Source organism: Chrysemys picta, chromosome 12 (assembly GCF_011386835.1).
Source record: "Chrysemys picta bellii isolate R12L10 chromosome 12, ASM1138683v2, whole genome shotgun sequence".
NCBI classification, from domain to species: Eukaryota; Metazoa; Chordata; order Testudines; family Emydidae; genus Chrysemys; species Chrysemys picta.
In genome coordinates this window covers 9545162-9570755 of record NC_088802.1, presented here as the reverse complement: position 1 = coordinate 9570755, position 25594 = coordinate 9545162, and the positions used below count along the sequence as shown (strand labels likewise).

Below are 25594 nucleotides of genomic sequence, written 5' to 3'. Positions count from 1 at the left end.
AGCCAACCCTCTGTCCCTCCAGCTCCAATGAAGGGAGGGGAATTGGAGCTGGGTAGACCACCTGGCCCGGACTGGGGAAGCTTGGATAGCTGCTGCCTCATCACGCTGGGGCTGGCTAAGAGCCCCAGGGGAAGGGAGCCGGGGGGGAGCTGGAAAGAGGGAAGCTGCACTAGAGGAAAGGCAGTGAGGGGAAGCAGAGAGAGAGAGCTTGGCCCCTCTCTCCTGCCGGTGGACTGCACGAAGGGGACTTGTCTGGTGGAAAGGGGGTGGGAGCACAGCCTGTAAATAAAAGCACCAGGTGGGCACTGCACCTAATGGTCTCTGGGTGACGTTCTCAGCCCAGCGGGACAGGAGCCAAGGGGGGTCCTGCAGGGACGCTGTTACACTAGCACAATGGGGTTGGGTCCCATATCTCAGTCGGCGCTGCCCTGGTGCAAATACTAGTAAAGTTGTTCTCGGGGAGGGTTTGGAAGCGTCTGGCTGTTAAACCCCAAACAGAGACTAAATTCTAAAATTGCTCCTGTCAGATTTTTGTTTTATTCCTGAGCTCCTGCTGCTGAGTTTAGACACTGACTCGCTTGTTGAGGCTGGGCTGAGGGTTGGCCGGGTGTCTGGGAATCGCGGACACGGCTTAGACTGACCTGGGGCGTGCAGACTGGAGTGGGATTGTTTAGGGCTCTGATGGTGCTTGGTTCAAATGATGCTATGAACCAATTTGTTGCAACAGATTTGCTCTGTATTCTGCAATCAGGACCCAGCGGGCGTTCTGTCTCACTGCTCCGTGTACTCGTTGCCCGTGGTTTATTATTCTGACTCTTGCAGACACACTTTTACACTTTAAGAAACTGCTGTGACCTGGCTCTTTGTGCATCTGATCTTTATTGCGCTTCGAAAAACACAGATTAAGGGGCATCGGCTGCACCCCAGCAGGTTGAGTATTTCTACATTGGGAAGGGAGCAGATATTCAACTGGACGCCAGGAATATCCAGAGTTGCTGTTGGGAGCACCTGGGCTCCTACCATTTTCAGGGCATCCAGAAAAATGGACACCTGACCCCAGAAGGAACTGCAAGGGAAGCCCTGAGCCCCAGCTGCAGAGGCCGGGCAGAAGCCCGAGCCCAGGCACCCAGAGTGCCGGCAGGAGTGGGGAGGGGCATGAAAGCTCTGAGCCCAGTGCCCCAGCACTGGCTGCAGCCACAGGAGGCCAGAAGCTCTGAGTCCGGGCACCCAGAGACGGGGCGGCTCTAGCTTTTTTGCCGCCCCAAGCACGGCAGTCAGGCAGCCTTCGGCAGCACTCCTGCGGGAGGTCCCCGGGCCCGCGGATTCGGCGGCATGCCGAATTACCGCCGAAGCCGCGGGACTGGCTGATCTCCCGCAGGCATGCTGCCGAAGGCTGCCTGACTGCAGCCCTCTCAGGGACCGGCAGGGCGCCCCCCATGGCTTGCTGCCCCGGGCACACGCTTGGAGTGCTGGTGCCTGGAGCCGCCGCTGCCCAGAGACGTGACTGGAGCAGAAGCTGACAAGGCCAAAGCCCTGAGCCCAACGCCGGGCTGATGCAGCGCTCTCAATTCTGCATTGCCTCTGCAGGTGCATCTGATATCCCCACGGAGAGGAAGTCCTGTCCCCAGCCTGGCAGACAAACAGCTAGGAGGCCCCTACTGGGTTCTCTGGCTGGGGGGATCCCAGCAGGACAGGGAGATGGGATTTCACGGGGCAGGGCTAATTCGATCTAGCCAAGAAAGCCACAACAAGAACCAACAGCTGTCAGCTGCAGCCAGAGCAATTCAAATAAGAAGCAAGGCACCCATTTTTGACAGCGAGGGAGACTAGCCACTGGAACAAATTCCCCAGGGGAGAGCTGGAGTCTCTGTTTCCTGGTGTCCTACCATCACAACTGGGTGTCATTCTGGAAGGGGCCTTTTAGTGAGTTACAAGCAATTGGGCTTCATAGGGTGCTGAGAGTGTGACATTTCATAGCCCGTGAAATAGAGGCCAGATTAAGAGACTGAATTGTTTCACAACCGATGCCTCTATGAAAACTCAGTGTGGGGTGAGGAACAGACTCTGCTGTTTTACTGGGTGGCCTGGTTGCTCTCCAGAATCAATAATGAGCAAGTGGGGAGATCCGGGGTGCAGCTCAAACATCCAACCGGGCTGGCCGGGGGCAGGCATCAGGCCTGCCAGGGAATGGTGAGTGTGGCAATGACTTCACAAAGGCCTCTGGCAGGAACTTAGCCTATTGGGCAAAGATGATGAGGTGGCTGTGACCTCACAGAGCTCCCTTGACAACAGCCAGGCAGGACAGGGATGCAGGGCAGGGGGAACCTCGGAGACCCCTGTAGCCTTGCTGCAGCAAGCCTCCATCTCGCGGTCTCTCTGTGAGGAACAAGAGACGGTTGGTGTTGAGATTCTTTTGGATATTTTTCCATTTCTGTGTGGATTTTTTGGAAAGAAATCGTCATCTGTGTAGAAGGTAAGAAAAAAGATAGGCTCTATGTACGAGATAGGGGACTCTGTCCTAGCAGGTTCTCAGGTAGAGGTAGAGAGATTTGATATCTCTGTACTGGGCACTGGCGCAACCACTACTGGAATATTGTGTCCATTTCTGGTGTCCACAATTTGAGACAGATGCTGATAAATCAGAGAGGGGTTCACAGAAGAGCCACAAGAATGATGAAAGGATTAGAAAACCTGCCCTGTGGTGACAGACTACAGGAGCTCAATCTAAGAGAAGGTTAAGCGGTGAGCCCATGGGAACAAATATTTACTAATGGGCTCTTCACTTTACCAGATAAAGGTTATGAGCAGACAATGGCTGGAAGTTGAAGCTAGACCAATACACACTGGAAATAAGGCGAGCATTTTTAACATCAGAGTTTGGAGCAATTCACTGAGGGTTGTGCTGGATTTTCCACAACTGGCCTATTTTAAAATCCAGATTGGGTGTTTTACTAAAAAATCTCCTCTAATTCCTATGGGAATTATTTTGAGGGACGTTCTATGGCCGATGTGAAACAGAAATTCAGACCAGTGTGGTTCCTTCTGGGCTTGGAATTTATGAATCTGAGACGTGCTGGGGGCATTTGGAATTTGTCCCTTTTTGCTTCCCTCTTCCTCCTTCCCTCTTGACTCTTCTCTTTTCTCTTCTTTCATTTCTTTCCTCTGCTCTTCTTCCTGGGGAGGGTGGGGCTGTGCTCCAGCTGTCATTGTAGGAGGCCTCACAAAGAGGTGGGGCTGGAATTGTGCGCTGATGGTGATCTCCACCATAGTGATCTCCTGTGGTGACTAGTGCTTTTGCCCGTGTGTTAAGAATGCTCCGCCTCCAGGCCTGAGAGTCTCCACACTGATCGGCCAAGTGTGCAGCTATTGTTGAGTTAATTGGGAGGAGACTCAGGCACTCTTGGCTGAGTGCAGTGAGACCTAAGGCTCAATTCAGTGGCATTTCTTTGTCTGTCGCTAAGGCGATAATTTTTGAAGGCTACATCCAATTGATTCCAAAATTTCAAGGAATTTCTAGGTGGGAAGAAGCTTGTTGATTTTGGGGACAATTGGAAAATAACATCACCAGAAAAGCCTGATTTCCACCTGTGCCCCTTACCTTGGTGTTGTGAACTGAAGGGCATTGTGACTTGAGAGTGAATTCAGCCAGTCAGTGCGAACTCTCCACAGGTGATTTGCATGAGTCAGTAAATGAACCTGCAGGTTTCCGTGGGAGTGATGCCCAAGGCAGGCCTCAGGCTTAGGGTTGATGCTCAGGGTTAGTGGAGTGAGTGAGCGACAGGTGGCTGAGTTACCTCTGGGGCCACAGTGGCACTGCTCAGGTTCCTCTGCCTGCTGCACCATCTGGAGCAGGGGAAGGTTTTGTAGATTTGAAAGGTATAAACCAGGACGCGCAGAAGAGGAATGGCTTAGACAATTTGGCAATAAAATGTAGGTTTTGTGGCAATCTCCTGTGCAATTGCTACTGGTTCAGGGATGGAGACAACATTCCTGCTCCTCTTACCACTTCTCAGCAGGGGGTTGGACTAGATGACCTCCTGAGGTCCCTTCCAACCCTGATCTTCTAAGATTCTATGATTCTTAGTTTGGCCTCCGTAAAAGAGACTAACTAGAGTACCGGACACCTGGATTTTTAAAATGTAAATTTAAAAACAGTTTGTTTCTTTAACAAACCTATCGGGGATCAGATTTGAAACTATGACAAGCTATGTTAAGGCCTGGAGTTGCTCTAGCCTAGTAAACTCATTTAAATAAATACATATATGAAGGAGTCCATGTTTGCTGCCAAGTTTCAGAGGAAGTCAAATCACTGAACTGTTGGAAGTCATTGGCTAAGCACTTGGGGGTCCAGAAGTTGTTGAAATAGCCAGATTTTGGCAGCAATAGCTTCTTCGGCAGGTGCAGAAAGAATATTTTCTTCATTTCAGTTGATGCAGCTACTTCATTCCAATTTAAAAAACTGATTGGGAGTTGAAAAAGGATGAAGGCTTCTATTCTTCTTGTAATATATGAATAAACACTAGAGAGAAGGAGATGTAAGCTACTATTTCGAAAATCTGGATGGACGATTATGACCAGGAACAATCAGTTCAATGCATTAACTAGAGATACGTCTTTACTCCGTTTGTTTGACATGAAAAAAGAAAAAAGAAATGTTTCAGTCAACCTTTTTGTTTTTATGTATCCTGCAAAACCAGCAAGTCAACATGTTTTAATGGTTACCTATTCATAGAATCATAGAAGACTAGGGCTGGAACAGAGCTCAGGACGTCATCTAGTCCACCCCCCTGCTCAAAGCAGGACCAACCGCAAGTTAATCATCCCAGCCAGGGGGTTGTCAAGCTGAACTTTAAAAACTTGTACGGATGGAGATTCCAGCACCTCCCTAGGTAATGCCCCAAACAACAACAATCACTCATTGTCCTTTAGCGCACAAGGGCTCTAATACGCCTGACGTGCTCAAATCTCTCTCCTGCTAGGACTTAGAGAATTTTCTCCATCCCCATGATACAGAGGGAAAGAGAAAAGAAGTGACTTCTCTTTGGTCACACACCAAGGTCAGGTTAGAGCTAGGAAGAGAAGCATAAGAAAAAAGTTGTATCCAGATGTTTTGCATTTCACACTAACTGATTTCTTGAACAAAGGAAATTTGATGTGTGGTTGGTGAACTGAAATGATACATTCTGGTCTCCACGTGTTTCTAGATGTTGTGTATTTGGTTGCCCTGGTGATAGCATCTTGTGTTGCTATGGCAACTGAGTTAGATTATTAGGGGATAGGCCAGCCAGTTTTGCCTGGTTTGGTTAGTTCAGTGTGTGTAAATAAATGGTTGCTTTTTAAGGCTTACAGTTCTCTGGTCTCCAGTAATTTCTTCCTAAACCTGCTGCCCCCAAGGATACAACACTAGATTGATGAACTAGTAGATCCATCCCCTCACACCTCGTTTTTATGCAGAGATTGATGGAGGAAAACAAGTTTGCCTGTTTTGTGAACTCCCAATGGCTTTCTTGAATTTCAACGAACTAGTCGATTGAACTGAACTATTTGAATAAACTGCAATGAAGAACTGAAGGAAATATTTTCTACCCCCTTCAAGGAAGTTATTGCTGTCCAAAGCTGGGTTAGCTTTTCAGCTAACTTTGCTTCCAGGGCCTTAGCTATCACGTCAGTGGTGTGACTGCCTTAAAAACTTGGCAGGGAACATGTTCCACTTAATGTTATTTTTTCCTCTTCTATTTAAATTATTTAAGAGACTGTCATAAATTTTGACCTTAATTTAAAATAGATGATTTTTTTCTTGTCTAGTTGGGTCTTACAAATCTCTAAGGATGAAGATTCCACCACCTCCATAGGTCACACTCAGAGCCAGGGAGACTGGGAATAGAGCAAAACCGCCAATGAAAGCCAGGAGTCCAGACTCCCAACCCCCTGCCTCAGTCACACTCAGAGCCAGGGAGACTGGGAATAGAGTCCCGCTGGCACTTCCCAGCTCTGGAAGGGAGTGTTCCTCTAGTGGCTAGTGCGGGAGCCTGGACAAAGGCTCCGTCCCCGACTCTATCCCTGACTCCCTCGGCGACCCTGAGGCAGTGGCTTCTCCTGCCAAGGCCTCTGTTTCCATCAGTGGGGCTGGGGACACTGCCCTAGAGCCAGGGCTGGCTCTGGCTTTTTGGCCGCCCTAGGCAGAAACGCCACCCGCCGCCCCAACACCCCCCAGCGCCGCCGGGAGGGCGGCGAGCCCGGCCGGGGCTCTCCGCTCTCCCCGTCGGCCGGAGCGCCGGGAAGAGGGCAGAGAGCCCCCGGTGGCCAGAGCTCTCCACTCTCCCCGGTGGCCGGAGCGCCGGGAGGAGGGCGGCGAGTCCGGCCGGGGCTCTCCGCTCTCCCCGGTGGCTCTCCGCTCTCCCCGACCGGCCGGAGTACTGCGGGGAGGGCGGCGAGCCCGGCCGGGGCTCTCCGCTCTCCCCGACCGGCCAGAGCGCCACTGGGAGGGCAGCGAGCCTGGCCGGGGCTCTCCGCTCTCCCCGGCGGCCGGAGCGCCGGGAAGAGGGCAGAGAGCCCCCGGTGGCCAGAGCTTTCCACTCTCCCCGGTGGCCGGAGCGCCGGGAGGAGGGCGGCGAGTCCGGCCGGGGCTCTCCGCTCTCCCCGGTGGCTCTCCGCTCTCCCCGATCGGCCGGAGTACTGCGGGGAGGGCGGTGAGCCTGGCCGGGGCTCTCCACTCTCCCCGACCGGCCGGAGCGCAGCGGGGAGGGCAGCGAACCCGGACGGGGCTCTCCGCTCTCCCCGACCGGCCGGAGCGCAGCGGGGAGGGCAGCGAACCCGGACGGGGCTCTCCGCTCTCCCCGACCGGCCGGAGCGCCCGGGGGAGGGCGGCAAGCCAGGCCGGGGCTCTTCGCTCTCCCCGGCGGCCAGAGCGCTGGGAGGAGGGCGGAGAGCCCCCGACGGCCGGGGCTCTCCGCTCTCCCCGACCGGCTGGAGCGCCGCGGGGAGGGCAGCGAGCCCGGCCGGGGCTCTCCGCTCTCTCCGTCGGCCGGAGCGCCGGGAAGAGGGCAGAGAGCCCCCGGTGGCCAGAGCTCTCCGCTCTCCCCGACCGGCCGGAGCACCGGGGGGAGGGCGGCGAGCCCGGCCGGGGCTCTCTGCTCTCCCCGGCGGCCAGAGCGCCGGGGGGAGGGCGGCGAGCCCGGCCGGGGCTCTCTGCTCTCCCCGGCGCCCAGAGTGCCGGGAGGAGGGCAGAGAGCCCCCGGCGGCCAGAGCTCTCCGCTCTCCCCGACCGGCTGGAGCGCCGGGGGGAGGGCGGCGAGCCCGGCCGGGGCTCTCTGCTCTCCCCGGCGGCCAGAGCGCCGGGGGGAGGGCGGCGAGCCCGGCCGGGGCTCTCTGCTCTCCCCGGCGCCCAGAGCGCCGGGAGGAGGGCAGAGAGCCCCCGGCGGCCAGAACTCTCCGCTCTCCCCGACCGGCTGGAGCGCCGGGGGGAGGGCGGCGAGCCCGGCCGGGGCTCTCTGCTCTCCCCGGCGGCCAGAGCGCCGCGGGGAGGGCAGCGAGCCCGGCTGGGGCTCTCCGCTCTCCCCGACCGGCCGGAGCGCAGCGGGGAGGGCAGCGAACCCGGACGGGGCTCTCCGCTCTCCCCGACCGGCCGGAGCGCCCGGGGGAGGGCGGCAAGCCCGGCTGGGGCTCTTCGCTCTCCCCGGCGGCCAGAGCGCCGGGAGGAGGGCGGAGAGCCCCCGACGGCCAGAGCTCTCCGCTCTCCCCGACCGGCCGGAGCGCCGCGGGGAGGGCGGCGAGCCCGGACGGGGCTCTCCGCTCTCCCCGACCGGCCGGAGCGCCGCGGGGAGGGCAGCGAGCCCGGACGGGGCTCTCCGCTCTCTCCGTCGGCCGGAGCGCCGGGGGGAGGGCGGCGAGCCCGGCCGGGGCTCTCTGCTCTCCCCGGCGGCCAGAGCGCCGGGGGGAGGGCGGTGAGCCTGGCCGGGGCTCTCCGCTCTCCCCGACTGGCCGGAGCACCGGGGGGAGGGCAGCGAGCCCGGCCAGGGCTCTTCGCTCTCCCCGGCGGCCAGAGCGCCGGGAGGAGGGCGGAGAGCCCCCGGCGGCCAGAGCTCTCCGCTCTCCCCGACCAGCCGGAGCGCCGCGGGGAGGACAGCGAGCCCGGCCGGGGCTCTCCGCTCTCCCCGACTGGCCGGAGCACCGGGGGGAGGGCAGCGAGCCCGGCCGGGGCTCTCTGCTCTCCCCGGCGGCCAGAGCGCCGGGGGGAGGGCGGTGAGTCTGGCCGGGGCTCTCCGCTCTCCCCGACTGGCCGGAGCACCGGGGGGAGGGCAGCGAGCCCGGCCAGGGCTCTTCGCTCTCCCCGGCGGCCAGAGCGCCGGGAGGAGGGCGGAGAGCCCCCGGCGGCCAGAGCTCTCCGCTCTCCCCGACCAGCCGGAGCGCCGCGGGGAGGACAGCGAGCCCGGCCGGGGCTCTCCGCTCTCCCCGACCGGCCGGAGCGCCGCGGGGAGGGTGGCAAGCCCGGCCGGGGCTCTTCGCTCTCCCTGGCGGCCAGAGCGCCGGGAGGAGGGCGGAGAGCCCCCGACGGCCAGAGCTCTCCGCTCTCCCCGACCGGCCGGAGCGCCGCGGGGAGGGCGGCGAGCCCGGCCGGGGCTCTCCGCTCACCCCGACCGGCCGGAGCGCCGCGGGGAGGGCAGCGAGCCCGGACGGGGCTCTCCGCTCTCTCCATCGGCCGGAGCGCCGGGAAGAGGGCAGAGAGCCCCCGGTGGCCAGAGCTCTCCGCTCTCCCCGACCGGCCGGAGCGCCGGGGGGAGGGTGGCGAGCCCAGCCGGGGCTCTCTGCTCTCCCGGGCGGCCAGAGCGCCGGGGGGAGGGCGGCGAGCCCGGCCGGGGCTCTCTGCTCTCCCCGGCGCCCAGAGCGCCGGGAGGAGGGCAGAGAGCCCCCGGCGGCCAGAGCTCTCCGCTCTCCCCGACCGGCTGGAGCGCCGGGGGGAGGGCGGCGAGCCCGGCCGGGGCTCTCTGCTCTCCCCGGTGGCCAAAGCGCCGGGGGGAGGGCGGCGAGCCCGGCCGGGGCTCTCCGCTCTCCCCGACCGGCCGGAGCACCGGGGGGAGGGCAGCGAGCCCGGCCGGGGCTCTTCGCTCTCCCCGGCGGCCAGAGCGCCGGGAGGAGGGCGGAGAGCCCCCGGCGGCCAGAGCTCTCCGCTCTCCCCGACCAGCTGGAGCGCCGCGGGGAGGGCAGCGAGCCCGGCCGGGGCTCTCCACTCTCCCCGGTGGCCAGAGGGCCGGGAGGAGGGCGGCGAGCCTGGCCGGGGCTCTCTGCTCTCCCCGGCGGCCGGAGCGCCGGGAGGAGGGCAGAGAGCCCCCGGCGGCCAGAGCTCTCTGCTCTCCCCGACCGGCCGGAGCGCCGGGAGGAGGGCGGAGAGCCCCCGCGGCCAAAGCTCTCCGCTCTCCCCGACCGGCCGGAGTGCCGCGGGAAGGGCAGCGATCCCGGACGGGGCTCTCCGCTCTCTCCGTCGGCCGGAGCGCCGGGAAGAGGGCAGAGAGGCTCCGGTGGCCAAAGCTCTCCGCTCTCCCCGACCTTCCGGAGCGCCGCAGGGAGGGCAGCGAGCCCATCCGGGGCTCTCCGCTCTCCCCGACCGGCCGGAGCGCCGGGGGGAGGGCGGCGAGCCCGGCCGGGGCTCTCTGCTCTCCCCTGCGCCCAGAGCGCCGGGGGGAGGGCGGCGAGCCCGGCCGGGGCTCTTCGCTCTCCCCGGCGGCCAGAGCTCTGGGAGGAGGGCGGAGAGCTCGCAACGGCCAGAGCTCTCCGCTCTCCCCGACCGGCCGGAGCGCCGCGGGGAGGGTAGCGAGCCCGGCCGGGGCTCTCCGCTCTCTCCGTCGGCCGGAGCGCCGGGAGGAGGGCGGAGAGCCCCCGATGGCCAGGGCTCTCCACTCTCCCCGACCGGCCGGAGCACCGCTGGGAGGGCGGCGAGCCCGGCCGGGGCTCTCTGCTCTTCCCAAATGGCCGGAGCTCCGCGGGGAGGGCGGCGAGCCCGGCCGGGGCTCTCCACTGTCCCCGGCGGCCAGAGCGCTGGGAGGAGGGCAGCGAGCCTGGAGGGGGCTCTCCGGTCTCCCCGGTGGCCAGAGCTCTCCCAGTATCACAGGGCCCCACTGGTGAGGGGGAACATTGGGAGCTGCCTGTGCTGTGAGTTGCTGCCACTGTGTGTGGACGGCAGCCCCATGCCCTGGGGTGGGGTGTGCGGTGTGGGGGAGTTGCCTCAGCGGAGGGGAGGTGGGCAGGGGAGCAGGCAGGCCCGTTAAGGAGAGGCTGCCTCGAGCCCAGACTCACGGCTGCTCCCCACTCGGTTCCAGAATGGAGCGGCTGAAGCAGATGCTGAGGCGGAAGGCTGGGGAGGTGGCTCCGGAGCCAGCAGGGAGCAGAATCCGGCTTGCCCGGGAGGAGAGCGGCCCCTCTGTCCCCGCGGGCGGGGAAGAGGCTTGTGGCCTGGCAAACCGGAGGAGCTCCCTGAACTGCTGGAGGAAGAGGAAAACACCAGCTCCCTTAGCAGGCCCTGAGGCACCTTCTGGTCCCAGATGGAGGTGGCCCAGGGTAATGCTATGTCGGAGGGACCCAGGAGAGGACGGGAGCCGGGCAAGGTGGCTCTGCGGCTTCCTTTACAGGAAGCAGAGGAGCCGGGAGCCCAGCCCCAGTGCCCGGCAGGAGCCATCCACCAGCCTGGCCACGGAGGAGCCCCCAGCCGGCCCAGAGCAGGAGCTGGGCGACTCTGGCACGGGGGCCAGGAGCTCCACCTACTCCCGAGGGGCCAGCAGCCCCTCCGAGGGGTCTGACAGCCCTGAGGGCGAAGGGTCCCTCTTTGCAGGTGAGGGGAGACCCAGGGGACAGGGGGAAGGATGGGGCGGTGGGGGACTAGTAACACCCTGTGCCCATTGGCTCACCAAGGCACCAGGACTGAACCACGGGAGCCCCCCTGACACCAGTGGGAGTGGCACAGCCACCCACCCTGCGGCAGGGGATGCTGGGCACAGTGGGGGGAGCTCCAGCCTCCCCTGGTGATGTTGGGGAGGGGGGCTGATGGCCACGGGCCCCTGAGGCTGATGGGGCTGAGGGTGTCTCTGGGAGGGGCAGGGTGGGGCCCTCTATGCCATGGGGTTCCCTGTTGAGGATGGGGGACATTGAGCCATTTCTCTGCACTGCATTCCCACAGCAGCAGCATAAATGACCCTTTCGCCTTCTCTCCCTGGTGCAGAGACCCCCAGTGCCCAGCTGGAGGAGGAGGGGGAAGAGGACTTGTCCCCTGAAGAAGACACCAGGAGGGTCATCCAGGGGCACCTCCAGGGCAGAGCTGAGGTACAAAAATCCCCCAGCTGCGCTGCCCCCGAGTCTGTCCTGCCCCTTGTTCCATCCCCACCCACGCAGGGGGGTCTTTTCCCAGAGAATCCCTCACCCCCAATGGGGGGCACTTCTCCCCTGTTACCTGGCACCCCAAACTGGGGGCATTTGTCTCACGCAGGCCAAGGTGTCCACTCCCCGCAGACACTGTCCCAGTTACAACCCCAGTCTGCGCAGGGCGACACTGGGTTCGGGAAGCGGGGCGGCTTTCCCTCTCCAACCCCATGGAGTTACTGAGGCCTGGAGCTGCTGTAGGTGGTGTGGGGAGGTCCCTACCTAACCGTCTCTCTCTCTCCCCCACCCCACTCCTAGTTGCTGGAGGACAGGGCCAAACAGCTCCGCTTCCTCCATGCTATCCCACGTCTGTGCTTCTTGGCACAGCAGCAGGGGCAGGACAATCTGGAGCCGCACATCTCAAAAGCGGCCCTCGTGGAGAGCATTGCGGTGAGTGGGACCCCGTGCCTGGCCCCTGGGGCAAGGGACCCAGATATGGGAGGAAGAGTTAGTGGGGCTGGAGTGGGGAGCAGACGACAGTGGTTCCTGGGGCTGAGGGCTGGGGAGCAGGGAAGGGGGAAATTCTGACACCGATTGGTAGCTGGCAGTGGGGGAATTGTAAGGCCGGAGGGGAGGGGAGGGAGGAATTGGGAGGGAGAGCGGGAAGGAAGTTTGACGGATGGACGGAATGAGGGGCCCAGCTGGTTGGGGGTGGGGGTGACACTGGCTGTTTCTGCAGATCACTTTGGTCTCCGCCCTGGGAAGCGCCTGTGGGTCTGCGGGGCCTGAGTCTCACATGCGATTTTATCTTCTTGGGGTCTCTCAGGAGCTGATTGAAAATCTGCCCCTGGTGCCAGAGCCAACCTCTGTCATCTCCAGCTCCATGGCCACGGATTGCAGCCTCAGGTACCAGGACCCTCCCATCCAGCTGCCCTAACCCTGGTGTTGATCGGGTCCAGAGCCGGAAGTCCCAGATCCTCTCTGGCCTAAATTACCCCCAGCTGTGGCTGTTCGTGTCCCCCAGCAGAGGAGGTGGGAACTTCCCCTCTTTCCTGGCTGGGGGGTGATTTCACTCCCATAACGTTAGAGTGGCCGTAGGGAGGGGATCACTGCGGGGGAGGGGGGGTCATGTCCCGGTCAGTGCTAGCGTCACTCCGGTGCTGCCAAGTATAACACGGGCTCCTCTCTCCTGCCAGCAAACTGAAGCCGCCGCTTGCCCCGGAGCTGGAGTCACGCCTCCTGCGGGCTCTTCTTTACAGCGTATTTGCCATGGGCACTGGGCAGGATGGCATCCACTTCCAGGTAGGTCATGATCCCACTTCTCCGTCCCAGGAGCAGGAGCCACCTTTGGTCCCTGCTCCCTCGGTTTGATGGAGCTGCTGAGAATAGGGGAGGGGTGAGCAGAGCTGGGAACAGGCCCAGGCAGGGCGGAGGGGGGACAACACAAACTCTCAGGGAGGGGCCCTTCCCTCCAGGGGGGATTGTGTTACCCCTCCGTGGCTGAACCCAGCCTTCCCTCTCCTCATTCTCTGCTCTGCTGCCTGGACTCTCCCGGGGATCCTACCTCCCACCCATTGCGGTTTGGCTGTTCCATAGTCTGCTGGGTACCAGGCTCTGCACAGAGAACTGCTAAGAGCAAGGATTGAAGAGGCAGCAAGCATCCGGCCATGAACTCTTGCTAAGTGTCCCCGGAGTGATGGGAATGGCAGAGGCCAGGATGTGCCTTTTGGGTCTGGCCAGCCCTCCCCCGAGACCCCCCCTGGTCCCGTGACTGGTGTAGCCCCATGTCCCATGACTGACGGGTGCTCCGTCTTCTTGCAGGCTCTGTACAACACCTATTTACAGGGCCTGGACACCATGCTCAGGTGCCTGCTCACCGAGACCCCCACCACAGACAAGCTCCAGCACCTCTTGGAGGTGAGTAGAATGGGAGGGTCTGGGGCGGAATTTCCCCTGAACCCCATGGGAGGGCTGCAAAGGAGAGACTAGAAGAGTCACGTTTCCATTGTGTCCTCCCAGCTTGGACCCAAGCGGCCACACGTTCCCAGAGCTGTCAGTGCAGTGCCATGTTGGGACCCTTACGCCTCACGGGGAGGGGGCGCGGGGGAGCAGGGGAAGGAGCTGGGAGTGTCAGCCAGAGCTCTGCATGGCAGCATTACGCACTAACAGTGAGCACCAGGCCTGGCTGGGGACTGAGAGACTGAAACCCCTGTGAGATGCAGGACATGGGCCTCTGAGAAAAGTCTCTGGCTCCTTTCTAGGGAGACCCTGAGATACAGGAGGAGCCTCAGGGAATCAGCTCTTCTGTCCTAGGGACACTGCAGTTCCCGGAGGCATTGTCCTCACGGCCGCTCCATCCATCCTACCAAGGCCTTTGCAGCCGGGGTCTGGGGTCCAGGGCATGTGCCTTGATCCTGACGTGCTGTTCACGGATCAGGAGTTCAGAGCAAATAGACCAGCCCCAAGACCGAACATTGTCCCAGCCTGGAGCGACAATGAGCTTGAGCCCAGCAAGACGTGGGCAGTGTCATGAACCCCCATATGAGGAGTCAGCTATTCCCCCCTGGGCACAGGGTCTCAGCCCCATGGGAGGGGGAGAGGCTCGTTTGTAGAGCATGTACGCCTGCCCGCTGACCCTCCCCTGCCTCCTTCTCCCGCAGCACGTCCGTTTCTGGCTCCAGTCCGAAAACACCCAGGAGAGAGTCAGAGCCATACGGTGCAGCGCTGCCCTGCTCCAATTCGCCACCTCCCTGCCTGGATTTGACGTAAGTGACCTTTGACCCCAGCATCCTGCGGAGTCAGGACTTGAGTCAAGTTCCTCATCCCCTGGCTAATTGGTCCGCCCTGGGTCCGTGAGGGACTGCGTTCCACAGGCCACGGGCTGGCAGGGTCGTGCCTGGCCTCAGGGCCCTCGTTATTCTGGAGCAGCCTGGCAGCGAGTGCTCATAGAGGGCCCTTCCCTGGTCCCTTTGCTTCAAGCTCCTTTGGGGTCAGAGAGAAAGAGGGCTCTAGTTCCTCTCCCTCAGCGCCTCCTACAGATGGATGGGAGCAGAGCTCTGGCCCAGAGGAGCTGGGGAGCTGAACGGAGAATGTTGATGGAGTCCCCTCTTCTCCTCCCACCAGACCTCCTCCGATTTCCCTAAGGCGGGCAACTTTGTGTTGCAGCTGGGTCTGTACATCTCGGACCCAGCCAACGACATCAGCCAGCAAGCCAGGAGCGGGATATGTTGGCTGCAGAGGCTCCTGCTGCAGAGGAGGGGTAAGAAACCCAGCTGGGCAATGGGACCCCATAGAAGTGAGTCCCTTGGCGACTAGCTCCAGCTGGCCATTGGGACGTCAATAGAACTAAGGTCTCTTGTGTTAGACCAACTGTAGCAGGGCAGAGGGATCTCAATGGAAACAAGGCCCCTGTTTTGGGCACCCCTCTTGCTGGCCAAGGGACCCTACAGAAAGAAGCCCCCTCCTCTCAGACCAACCCCAGCTTAGATGATGTCTCACACTCATCTCCCTAATTCAGGGAGAGAGGAAGGGGACGAACATGCCAGGGAAATTGGCTGCTTTACCTCAGAGCCTGGCTCCGTCCCCCAGCCCAGGGAAATCAGCCCACCCAGGGGGCAGCCAGCCGGTGAGGGGACAGGAACGGAGCTATTGAGACATGTGGAGGGAAAGAGCCCACCATGAGGGCAGGGGCAGGGACCACAGGAGAAGGACACAAAGCTTGTAGTCAAGTATCAGGGGGTAGCCGTGTTAGTCTGTATCTACAAAAACAACAAAGAGTCTGGTGGCACCTTAAAGACTAACAGATTTATTTGGGCATAAACTTTCGTGAGTAAAAACCTCACTTCTTCGGATGCAACCGAAGAAGTGAGGTTTTTACTCATGAAAGCTTATGCCCAAATAAATCTGTTAGTCTTTAAGGTGCCACCAGACTCTTTGTTGTTTTTACAAAGCTTGTAGGATGTCACCAGTTGGGTAGCTAGGGCCAGATCCTGACTTCAGTGGGTGGGGTTGGGGGTTTCTCAGTATTAGACACCACTGTTAACAGACACCCACTCCCAGAGCACTATGGCCATAAGGGACCATAATTGCTGTGATGAATGAGAGAAATCCCCCTTCAGATACTTAACCGCCTGGTCCATTGGGTGCCACGAAGTCCCTGGCCAGTGTTCACCCAGCAAAGGGAACAGAAGGAAACAGGCACTAAAACCGGATGCCAAACCTCCCCAATGGGTGTGTCTTTCTTCCCCAGGGTTGAACATCCAAGAGGCGAGCGATCTGTGGTCCCGGGACGGGCTCCAGGACACCGAGCGCCTGGCCTACAGCAATATGGCCAGGGTGAGGGAGGTAAGGACTCTCCGCCGGTGCATTGCAGCAGCTCAGGTGTGGCGCTGTCTCCCCCTGCAGTGAATGTGTTATGGAGAGGGAGGGATAGCTCGGTGGTTTGAGCACTGGCCTGCTAAACCCAGGGTTATGAATTCAATCCTTGAGGGGGCCATTTAGGGATCTGGGGCAAAAATCTGTTGGATGATTTAGTTGGTGTTGGCCCTGCTTTGAGCAGGGGGTTGGACTAGATGACCTCCTGAGGTCCTTTCCAACCCTGATATTCTATGATACTTATTTCCAGCTGACAGTGTTCGGCTGCAAGAGGCCGAGGACTCTGGGGTGGAGCCTTGCTAAGGGTCCAGGCTTGTGTGTGTTCCATGGATCTATGTCTAGGTGGCATACAAGGGATCCCCTGGGGGGTTGAGTTAATGGAGGATTGTATCTCCGGGGATCTGGCTCCGCTCACTCTCCCTGGCTGACAGCCTGGTGTCGGAGAGGGGAGCCCCTGGGTCAGAGAGTTGGGAAGCTCACACCAGCTATCGCCGGACCAGATCCTCGTTGGAGTCCCTGCACCCTGTGGAAGCACAAGTTGGGTGTGGGGTTTGCCCAGCATGATGGCGAGTCAGGGAGCAGAACCTGCCCCTGCGCTAGGCGTTGGGGTGAGGGACACCGAGCCCCTTTCTTGGGCTGAGTCACTGCACCATGACGCTCGTGGGAATGTCAGTGGGGTGTTTCCTCTAGTGGGTGAGCTGCAGGACATATCGCTGCTTGGAGTAGTAGGGATCCTTTGTTGTCTGTGTGAGCTGGTTCCAGAGTGCGCAGACACATTCCCAGCATGTCATGGCACCTGCGGTGAATCCTGCTCCAGAAAGAGCTATTCCTCAGTGCCTGCAACCTCTTACTGATGGGGGTTCCTTGGTCCATGGGACCCCAAAGTTTGGCTGCCCCAGGACTCTTATTCACCTTGTGAGATACTAGAGGGATTTGGAGCCTGGTTCTGGGCAACTGACAAGAGCTGTTGTGGTGCTGTTGGTTTTAGGTCTTTGGACAGATCTTTTCAGAAGGCCAGAGAAGATCTTTCCTCCAGGCAGCGCTTCTGGCCATACATGAGCCCCAGATCCGTGTCAGCCAGTCTGGGCTGGTGCTGACGTACTCCATCCTGGGGGAAGCTGGCCAGCTCATAGGGGATGAGGTAACCAAAGAAGGATCAATTGGAGAGGGAGCCCCAGGGCCTTTCACCACCAGGCCATTGAAAGTCATTCCTATCCCATCCCCATGCGCTGACCTGGGAGCAAGGAGAGGATGAACCCAGGCAGGTGCCATTGGTTGGTGCCAGCTTGTCCCCTGAGCAGCTCAAAGCAGGGCAGACCCAGCTCTCCAGCAAGGCTATTTCCTAACATTCATCACATCAACACGACACGCTGCCATTGCTCATACTAGGGGCTGCCAATTCCCCATGCGACCTCTGTGAGCCTTTCCCACTCCTCAGGGCCTCAAGCCGGTTCCTAGGGCTCTGGGATCATGTTATCCCAGCCACCCCCTGCTCTGGGAGAGCTGGAGGAGTCAGTCAGCAGAGGCTGCTCAAGTGCCCCATTCCCCAGAGCCACTGTCCATGGCGTCATCTTAACAACAGGGGCGTCCGTTGGGGAAAGGTGTCCACATCCTCTCACCCCCCAGCACTACTGCCCAGAGCTCCCAGCCCCTCAGGTGGAGGAGGCGAGGGTGGCTGAGGGGATTCTGGGGAGCAGAGCTGAACCCCCAGCTGGGTTTGGAGGTAGAACAGCTCTCATGGGGGGACTGAGAGGAATGGGGACAGGAGTTCATTCCACAATGGTGGGAGTGGGGTTGGAAGTCACTAGAGAGGAGACAAGATTTCGTCTCGGGGGTTGGGTGGGGGAATCCATCCCTCCGACGAGGGGAGGGGTGGGGTGGAAATTCTGCCAGTTCCCGTTGCCGTTAATGCCCTTCGGTGCCATGGGTGTCTAGTCTCTGAGTGATTCTTGTTCCCTTTCAGCAGGAGGATGTTACAGCAACTATCATGGCGCACCTGTTCTACATCCGGTGCTTGCGCCAGGTGCCCAAAGCACTGCAGGGGCTGTGCGCAGTGGGACACCTTTGAAGTCCCCTCTCCCTGCTTGCATGACCAGAAGCTCCCACGCCCTGCCGCAGGTACTGCTCTGTCTCACTGGGCCTGGGGGAGAAGGGCTGGGAAGAGTGGACATAAACCCCACAGCACTGAGAGAAACCCAGGCCGAGCACCTCGCTTTCACCGCCATGCCCCTCCCCGAGCCCTGGAGCTGGGGCCAGGCCAGTTACGGTCCCTGCCCCCATGCCCAGAGGCCAGTTTCGGAAGCATCAGGCTGTCAGGGCCGTGGGGCTGGCCCAGAAATGAGAGCATCCGCAGAGCCAGGGGTTATCCTCAGGAACCATTGCAGTCTGGGAGGGGTGGCCCGACGTGGAGCTCCTCCCCTGCCATCATTGCTCAGAGCTTCCCATGGCCCGTGTCACCCCATCGCGGTGAATGTCTGACCATCCCCCACCTGGGGCCCAAGACTCCCACCCAGTATCTGAACCCTTCCCAGCCAGGAATGAAACTCTCCCCTAGCACCTTGGGGCAAGGAAACCTTCTCCCCGTCTGGCAGGTGGGGTCTGAGACACAGAGGAAGGGCTGTGCTCCTGGTCACACACTCCTGGGGGTAGATCTGGGAACTGGACTGGGTCCCAGGCTGGTCCCTTTCCCCCGGGGCACCGTCGTTTTCTGCCCTTTATTCTCCCCTCCTGCTAGGGGGTCTCTGAGTGTGAAAGGAACCAGGAGGGTGATGGGGTCCTGGCACTATGGAAGCTCCCCTTGGCTTGGACCCCAGGGTCAGAGACATCTTTGTCATCTTGCTCTCTTTCTTTTATTCCTAGGAAGGGAGTCTCCCAATGAGGGGTCTCTAGAGCTCCAGCTGGGCAGTGCCTAGGAGAACCTGTAAATCATCCTGGTTCCTGCCTGCATGCACCACCCTGCCCTGCCCGGCCCTCCGGTTCCTCACTATTGACTCTGGCTTGACCCTTGGCTCCGGTCTCTGATTATGACTTCGGCGTGACCCTTCTTGGCTCCAGATGTTGGCTACCCACCCTGGTTCCGTATTCTCCTTGCCCTTCTCTAGTCCTGCTCCAGGCCCCCCACCAACCCGCTCCGGCATTGTCTTCTCCTCCTGATCTTCCCCAAGCACTCGGACTTTGACTACCCGGCTTTGACCCTCGGCCTGTATCTGGACTCTGGCTTGACATTGACTTGGCTGATCTTTGGTCTCTGACTACCCGGCTACGACCTCTGGCATGGACTTAGGCACTGTCTCTGCTTCTGCTTCGTCGATAGACTCTGATCTCGGTTTTGACCCTGGTGTGTTCCTGGACCTTGATTCTAGCACCACTCTTAGCCTAGGCACAATCCTGCACCTCCCTGCGACCTCCAACCACTGGGCCTAATTATCAGATGCAGCACGTGACATTAGGTGGTGCAACTTTTTGCAGAAAAGCAGGCTCTCCACAAGTAAGTGGCCCATAGGCAACAGGGACACACCGCACCAGGTGTGAACAACGACCTCACTACATGAGCCTGGCCCGATGCTGCCCCTACTGGAATTGTGCAATGGAAATGACTGAAAATGTTGGAGTTCCTTTAACCAGCTTCCGCCCCTGGACCTACTCCACCATTCTTGACACAGACACCCGGCATTCCTGATAAATGCCCGGATGACACGGGTACCTTTGAAAGAAATGGGGACTCGTTACCTCTGCACCGGGACTATGGCTGCCCTATTGACCTACAGCCTTGGTTGAAAGTTGCCTTCCCCAGTATTTACACATCGTTGGAACCAGAATTAGTGGCTCTCCCTGCGTACAGTCCTGAAAACCGGTCCTAAGAGTTTATGAGCAAATATGCGTTTCCCACGGGTGCCCAGGCCCTTTCTGGGAAGAAGAAATGTGGGACTCTACTACGCCTCTCTTTAGACAATCAGCCCCTGAGAAAAGTGATCGTTTGGAACCATTACCCCTGCTGTGAATCCCACGACTGTTGGCTCACAGGAAATCTGCAAAGTTGTTCATCAAACTTCATCTGCGAGGATTTCCAATCTAACACTCATTTGGGCAGGGGACAAATGGAAACCAGATTTCAAAGCTCACTATGGACATTTTATCTGTCTGATTGGCCATTGGAGTGAACTAACGGTCCCCTGGCCTTGCAACACGTCATCAGTGATGTATCTGGGGACATTGTGGATCCACACAGTGCCATCTATTCAGGTGACAGACTTCTCTTTCTGGAGAACCCAGAGCAGCACGCGCACCACACACGAACCTGGAGAGGTTTCGGCAGCATGGTCTCAACACGGAATTGGAAAAGCGTACCTCCAGCCAACTCTCCTCAGAGGTTTTGGGGTACATCTTCTCCCCAGAAGGTGTTACGATTGATCCAAATAAAGTGGAAGCCATTCATCGATGGGACGAAGTTTGAAGTCCTCAAGAAGAGCAGCGCTGCCTAGACTTCACCCGCTTTACTGCTGCTTCCGCCCAGGGTTCTCAGAGCCAGTAACCCCCACCAGAGCTCTCCTCCACATAACAGCCACATTCGTTTGGTCACCCACGTTCCAACAAGCCCACAAACAGCTCAGAATTGCCTTCTCCACTGCACCTATTCGGAGGCTCAGTATTCATCATGGAAGTAGACGCATCTACTATGACCACCAGGGCCTGCTTCATTTGGTGGTGCCAGATGTGCGCTGAAATTCAGACTTAGCTTGACTTCTGTGCTTTCACCAAGGCACCGCGCACCAAACCTCTTGGCATCTCAGGCCTCTGGAGACCCTGCCCTGGCCATGGGCAACCATTGCCAGGAATTTCACTGATTCAAATGGCCACAGGATGGAACTGACTCTCATAGATCACCTAACCACGATGGCGCGCTTCATCCCCTTGTGAACGTGTAGCGTCGATTGAGAGGACAGATCAGTTCCGAGTTTGCAAAGGCCAATGACACCATTCTTTTGCTCAATGTAGCTTTCCCACTGATTTCATGCCACGCTACGAACGGCCTCTCCGAACTTCCCAGCTATCGACCTGGGTCACCGTCAAGAAGAACGAAGGGAGCCCCTGCAGGACACTAGGAAGGAGTTCAGATAGTGTCCGGACTGCTGATGACAAGAGGGAAGCCATTTGCTGATGGGAGGTACAAAGTCCCTGGCAATCACTGAATCCCTAAGTCCCATCTGTTGCAGCAGTTCCTGACCCATCCCCCGTGGCTCGGTCCTGGCGCCTTGGTGAGCCAATGGGCACAGGGTGTTACTAGTCCAGCAGTTCAGGGAGCTCCTCCGGTTTGCCAGGCCACAAGCCTCTTCCCCGCCCGTGGGGACAGAGGGGCCGCTCTCCTCCTGGGCAAGCCGGACGCTGCTCCCTGCTGGCTCCGGAGGTAGAAGCCACCCATTGCAAGGTTGCCAGCTCTCCGCTCTCCCCGGTGGCTCTCCGCTCTCCCCAACCGGCCGGAGCACCGCGGGGAGGGCGGCGAGCCCGGCCAAGGCTCTCCGCTCTCCCCGACCGTCTGGAGTGCTGCGGGGAGGGCGGCGAGCCCCGAGTGGCCAGAGCGCCGGGAGGAGGGTGGCGAGCCCGGCTGGAGCTCTCCGCTCTCCCCGGTGGCCGGAGCGCTGGGAGGAGGGCGGAGAGCCCCCGGCAGCGAGAGCTCTCCGCTCTCCCCGACCGGCCGGAGCGCCGCAGGTGAGGGAGAGCAGAGAGCTCTGGCCACGGGGGGGCTCTCCGCCCTCCTCCCGGCGCTCTGACCACCGGGGAGAGCGGAGAGCCCCGGCCGGGCTCGCTGCCCTCCTCCCGGCGTTCCAGCTGGTCGGGGAGAGCGGAGAGCCCCAGCTGGGGCTCTCCGCTCTCCCCGGCAGCCGGAGCACCGGGAGGAGGGCGGAGAGCCCCCGGCGGCCAGAGCTCTCCGCTCTCCCCGACCAGCTGGAGCACCGCGGGGAGGGCGGTGAGCCCAGCTGGGGCTCTCCGCTTTCCCTGACCAGCTGGAACGCCGGGAGGAGGGCGGCGAGCCCGGCCTGGGCTCTCCGCTCTCCCCGGCGGCCGGAGCACCGGGAGGAGGGCAGAGAGCCCCCGGCGGCCAGAGCTCTCCGCTCTCCCCGACCGGCTGGAGCACCGTGGGGAGGGCGGTGAGCCCAGCCGGGGCTCTCCGCTTTCCCCGACCAGCTGGAACGCCGGGAGGAGGGCGGCGAGCCCGGCCTGGGCTCTCCGCTCTCCCCGGCGGCCGGAGCGCTGGGAGGAGGGCGGAAAGCCCCCGGTGGCCAGAGCTCTCCGCTCTCCCCGACCAGCCGGAGCACCGCGGGGAGGGCGGTGAGCCCGGCTGGGGCTCTCTGCTCTCCCCGACCAGCTGGAACGCCGGGAGGAGGGCGGCGAGCCCGGCCGGGGCTCTCCGCTCTCCCCGGTGGCTCTCCGCTCTCTCCCCGACTGGCCGGAGCACCGCGGGGAGGGCGGCGAGCAAGGCCGGGGCTCTCCGCTCTCCCCAGCGGCCGGAGCGCTGGGAGGAGGGCGGCGAACCCGGCTGGCGCTCTCCGCTCTCCCCGGCAGCTCTCCGCTCTCCCCGACCGGCTGGAGGACCGCGGGGAGGGCAGCGAGCCCGGCCGGGGCTCTCCGTTCTCCCCGACCAGCCGGAGCGCCGCGGGGAGGGCGGTGAGCCCGGCCGGGGCTCTCCACTCTCCCCGACCAGCCGGAGCGCCGCAGGGAGGGTGGCGAGCCCGGCCAGGGCTCTCCGCTCTCCCCGGCAGCCGGAGCGCCGGGAGGAGGGCGGAGAGCCCTCGGTGGCAAGAGCACTGGGAGGAGGGCGGCGAGACCGGCCAGGGCTCACCGCTCTCCCCGGCAGCCGGAGCGCCGGGAGGAGGGCGGAGAGCCCTCGGCGGCCCAAGCGCCGGGAGGAGGGCGGAGTGCCCCCGGCGGCCAGAGCTCTCCGCTCTCCCCGACCGGCCGGAGCGTCAGAGGGAGGGCGGTGAGCCCGGCCGGGGCTCTCCGCTCTCCCCGGCGGCCGGAGCGCCGGGAGGAGGGCGGAGAGCCCCCGGCGGGCAGATCTCTTCGCTCTGCCCGACCAGCCAGAGCACAGTGGGGAGGGCGGCGAGCCCGGCCGGGGCTCTCCGCTCTCCCCGACCAGCCGGAGCGCCGGGAGGAGGGCAGCGAGCCCGGCCGGGGCTCTCCGCTCTCCCCGGTGCACGGAGCACCACGGGAAGGTCGGCGAGCCCGGCCGGGGCTCTCCTCTCTCCCCGGTGGCCGGAGCACTGGTAGGAGGGCAGCGAGCCTGGCGGGGGCTCTCCGCTCTCCTCGGTGGCCGGAGGGCTGGGAGGAGGGTGGAGGGCCCGGCGGCCAGAGCTCTCCCAGTATCACAGGGCCCCATTGGTGAGGGGGAACGTTGGGAGCTGCCTGTGTTGTGAGTTGCTGCCACTGTGTGTGGACGGCAGCCCCATGCCCTGGGGTGGGATGTGTGGTGTGGGGGAGTTGCCTCAGCGGAGGGGAGGTGGGCAGGGGAGCAGGCAGGCCCGTTAATGAGAGGCTGCCTTGAGCCCAGACTCACGGCTGCTCCCCTCTCGGTTCCAGAATGAAGCGGCTGAAGCAGATGCTGAGGCGGAAGGCTGGGGAGGTGGCTCCGGAGCCAGCAGGGAGCAGCGTCCGGCTTGCCCAGGAGGAGAAAGGCCCCTCTGTCCCCGCGGGCAGGGAAGAGGCTTGTGGCCTGGCAAACCGGAGGAGCTCCCTGACCTGCTGGAGGAAGAGGAAAACACCAGCTCCCTTAGCAGACCCTGAGGCACCTTCTGGTCCCAAACGGAGGTGGCCCAGGGTGATGCTATGTCGGAGGGACCCAGGAGAGGGCGGGAGCCGGGCAAGGTGGCTCTGCGGCTTCCTTTACAGGAAGCAGAGGAGCCAGAGGCCCAGCCCCAGTAACCGGCAGGAGCCATCCACCACCCTGGCCACGGAGGAGCCCCCAGCCGGCCCAGAGCAGGAGCTGGGCCACTCTGGCACGGGGGCCAGGAGCTCCACCTACTCCCGAGGGGCCAGCAGCCCCTCCGTGGGGTCTGACAGCTCTGAGGGCGAAGGGTCCCTCTTTGCAGGTGAGGGGAGACTCAGGGGACAGGGGGAAGGATGGGGCGGTGGGGGACTAGTGACACCCTGTGCCCATTGGCTCACCAAGGCCCCAGGACTGAGCCACGGGAGCCCCACAGACACCAGTGGGAGTGGCACAGCCACCCACCCTGCGGCAGGGGATGCTGGGCACAGTCGGGGGAGCTCCAGCCTCCCCTGGTGATGTTGCGGGGGGGGGGGGCTGACGGCCAGGGGGCCCTGAGGCTGATGGGGCTGAGGGCGTCTCTGGGAGGGGCAGGGTGGGGCCCAATGCCATGGGGTTCCTTGTTGAGGATGGGGGACATTGAGCCATTTCTCCGCACTGCATTCCCACAGCAGCAGCATAAATGATCCTTTCTCCTTCTCTCCCTGGTGCAGAGACCCCCAGTGCCCAGCTGGAGGAGGAGGAGGAAGAGGACTTGTCCCCTGAACAAGACATCAGGAGGATCATCCAGGGGCACCTCCAGGGCAGAACTGAGGTACAAAAATCCCCCAGCTGCGCTGCTCCCGCGTCTGTCCTGCCCCTTGTTCCATCCCCACCCACGCAGGGGGGTCTTGTCCCAGAGAATCCCTCACCCCCAATGGGGGGCACTTCTCCCCTGTTACCTGGCACCGCAAAGTGGGGGCATTTGTCTCACGCAGACCAAGGTGTCCACTCCCCGCAGACACTGTCCCAGTTACAACCCCAGTCTGCGCAGGGCGACACTGGGTTCGGGAAGCGGGGCGGCTTTCCCTGTCCAACCCCATGAAGTTCCTGAGCCCTGGAGCTGCTCTAGGTGGTGTGGGGAGGTCCCTACCTAACCGTCTCTCTCTCTCCCCCACCCCACTCCTAGTTGCTGGAGGACAGGGCCAAACAGCTCCGCTTCCTCCATGCTGTCCCACGTCTGTGCTTCTTGGCACAGCAGCAGGGGCGGGACACCCTGGAGCCGCACATCTCAAAAGCGGCGCTCGTGGAGAGCATTGCGGTGAGTGGGACCCCGTGCCTGGCCCCTGGGGCGAGGGACCCAGATATGGGAGGAAGAGTTATTGGGGCTGGAGCGGGGAGCAGACGACAGTGGTTCCTGGGGCTGAGGGCTGGGGAGCAGGGAAGGGGGAAATTCTGACACCGATCGGGAGCTGGCAGTGGGGGAATTGTAAGGCCAGAGGGGAGGGCAGGGGAGGGAGGAATTGGGTGGGAGAGGGGGAAGGAAGTTTGACGGATGGGCTGAATGAGGGGCCCAGCTGGTTGGGGGTGGGGGTGACACTGGCTGTTTCTGCCGAGCACTTTGGTCTCCTCCCTGGGAAGCGCCTGTGGGTCTGCAGGGCCTGAGTCTCACATGCGATTTTATCTTCTTGGGGTCTCTCAGGAGCTGATTGAAAATCTGCCCATGGTGCCAGAGCCAACCTCCGTCATCTCCAGCTCCATGGCCGCGGTTTGCAGCCTCAGGTACCAGGACCCTCCCATCCAGCTGCCCTAACCCTGGTGCTGATCGGGTCCAGAGCCGGGAGTCCCAGATCCTCTGTGGCCTAAATTACCCCCAGCTGTGGCTGTTCGCGTCCCCCAGCAGAGGAGGTGGGAACTTCCCCTCTTTCCTGGCTGGGGGGTGATTTCACTCCCACAACGTTAGAGTGGCCGTAGGGAGGGGATCACTGTGGGGGAGGGGGGGTCATGTCCCTGTCAGTGCTAGTGCCACTCCGGTGCTGCCAAGTATAACACGGGCTCCTCTCTCCTGCCAGCAAACTGAAGCCGCCGCTTGCCCCGGAGCTGGAGTCACGCCTCCTGCGGGCTCTTCTTTACAGC

At 61.5% G+C, this 25594-nt stretch overlaps 3 protein-coding genes across 3 annotated transcripts in view; 2 read left to right on the top strand and 1 right to left on the bottom strand.

Moving 5' to 3' along the window:
* Positions 1–25594, bottom strand: part of LOC122172572 (zinc finger protein 436-like) — a 140244-nt gene that overhangs the window by 14936 nt on the left and 99714 nt on the right. The window lies entirely within an intron of this gene.
* On the top strand, positions 13021–17824 carry LOC122173835 (maestro heat-like repeat-containing protein family member 7). The gene is made up of 6 exons (XM_065564675.1): positions 13021–13263; positions 14007–14111; positions 14470–14605; positions 15596–15690; positions 16709–16861; positions 17684–17824. Exons 1-6 carry the CDS (start codon positions 13138–13140, stop codon positions 17786–17788), a joined length of 720 nt encoding a protein of 239 aa, XP_065420747.1. The 5' UTR covers positions 13021–13137; the 3' UTR covers positions 17789–17824.
* Positions 18585–25123, top strand: LOC103306211 (uncharacterized). The gene is made up of 5 exons (XM_065563838.1): positions 18585–20884; positions 23296–23804; positions 24193–24293; positions 24648–24779; positions 25100–25123. Exons 1-5 carry the CDS (start codon positions 20853–20855, stop codon positions 25121–25123), a joined length of 798 nt encoding a protein of 265 aa, XP_065419910.1. The 5' UTR covers positions 18585–20852.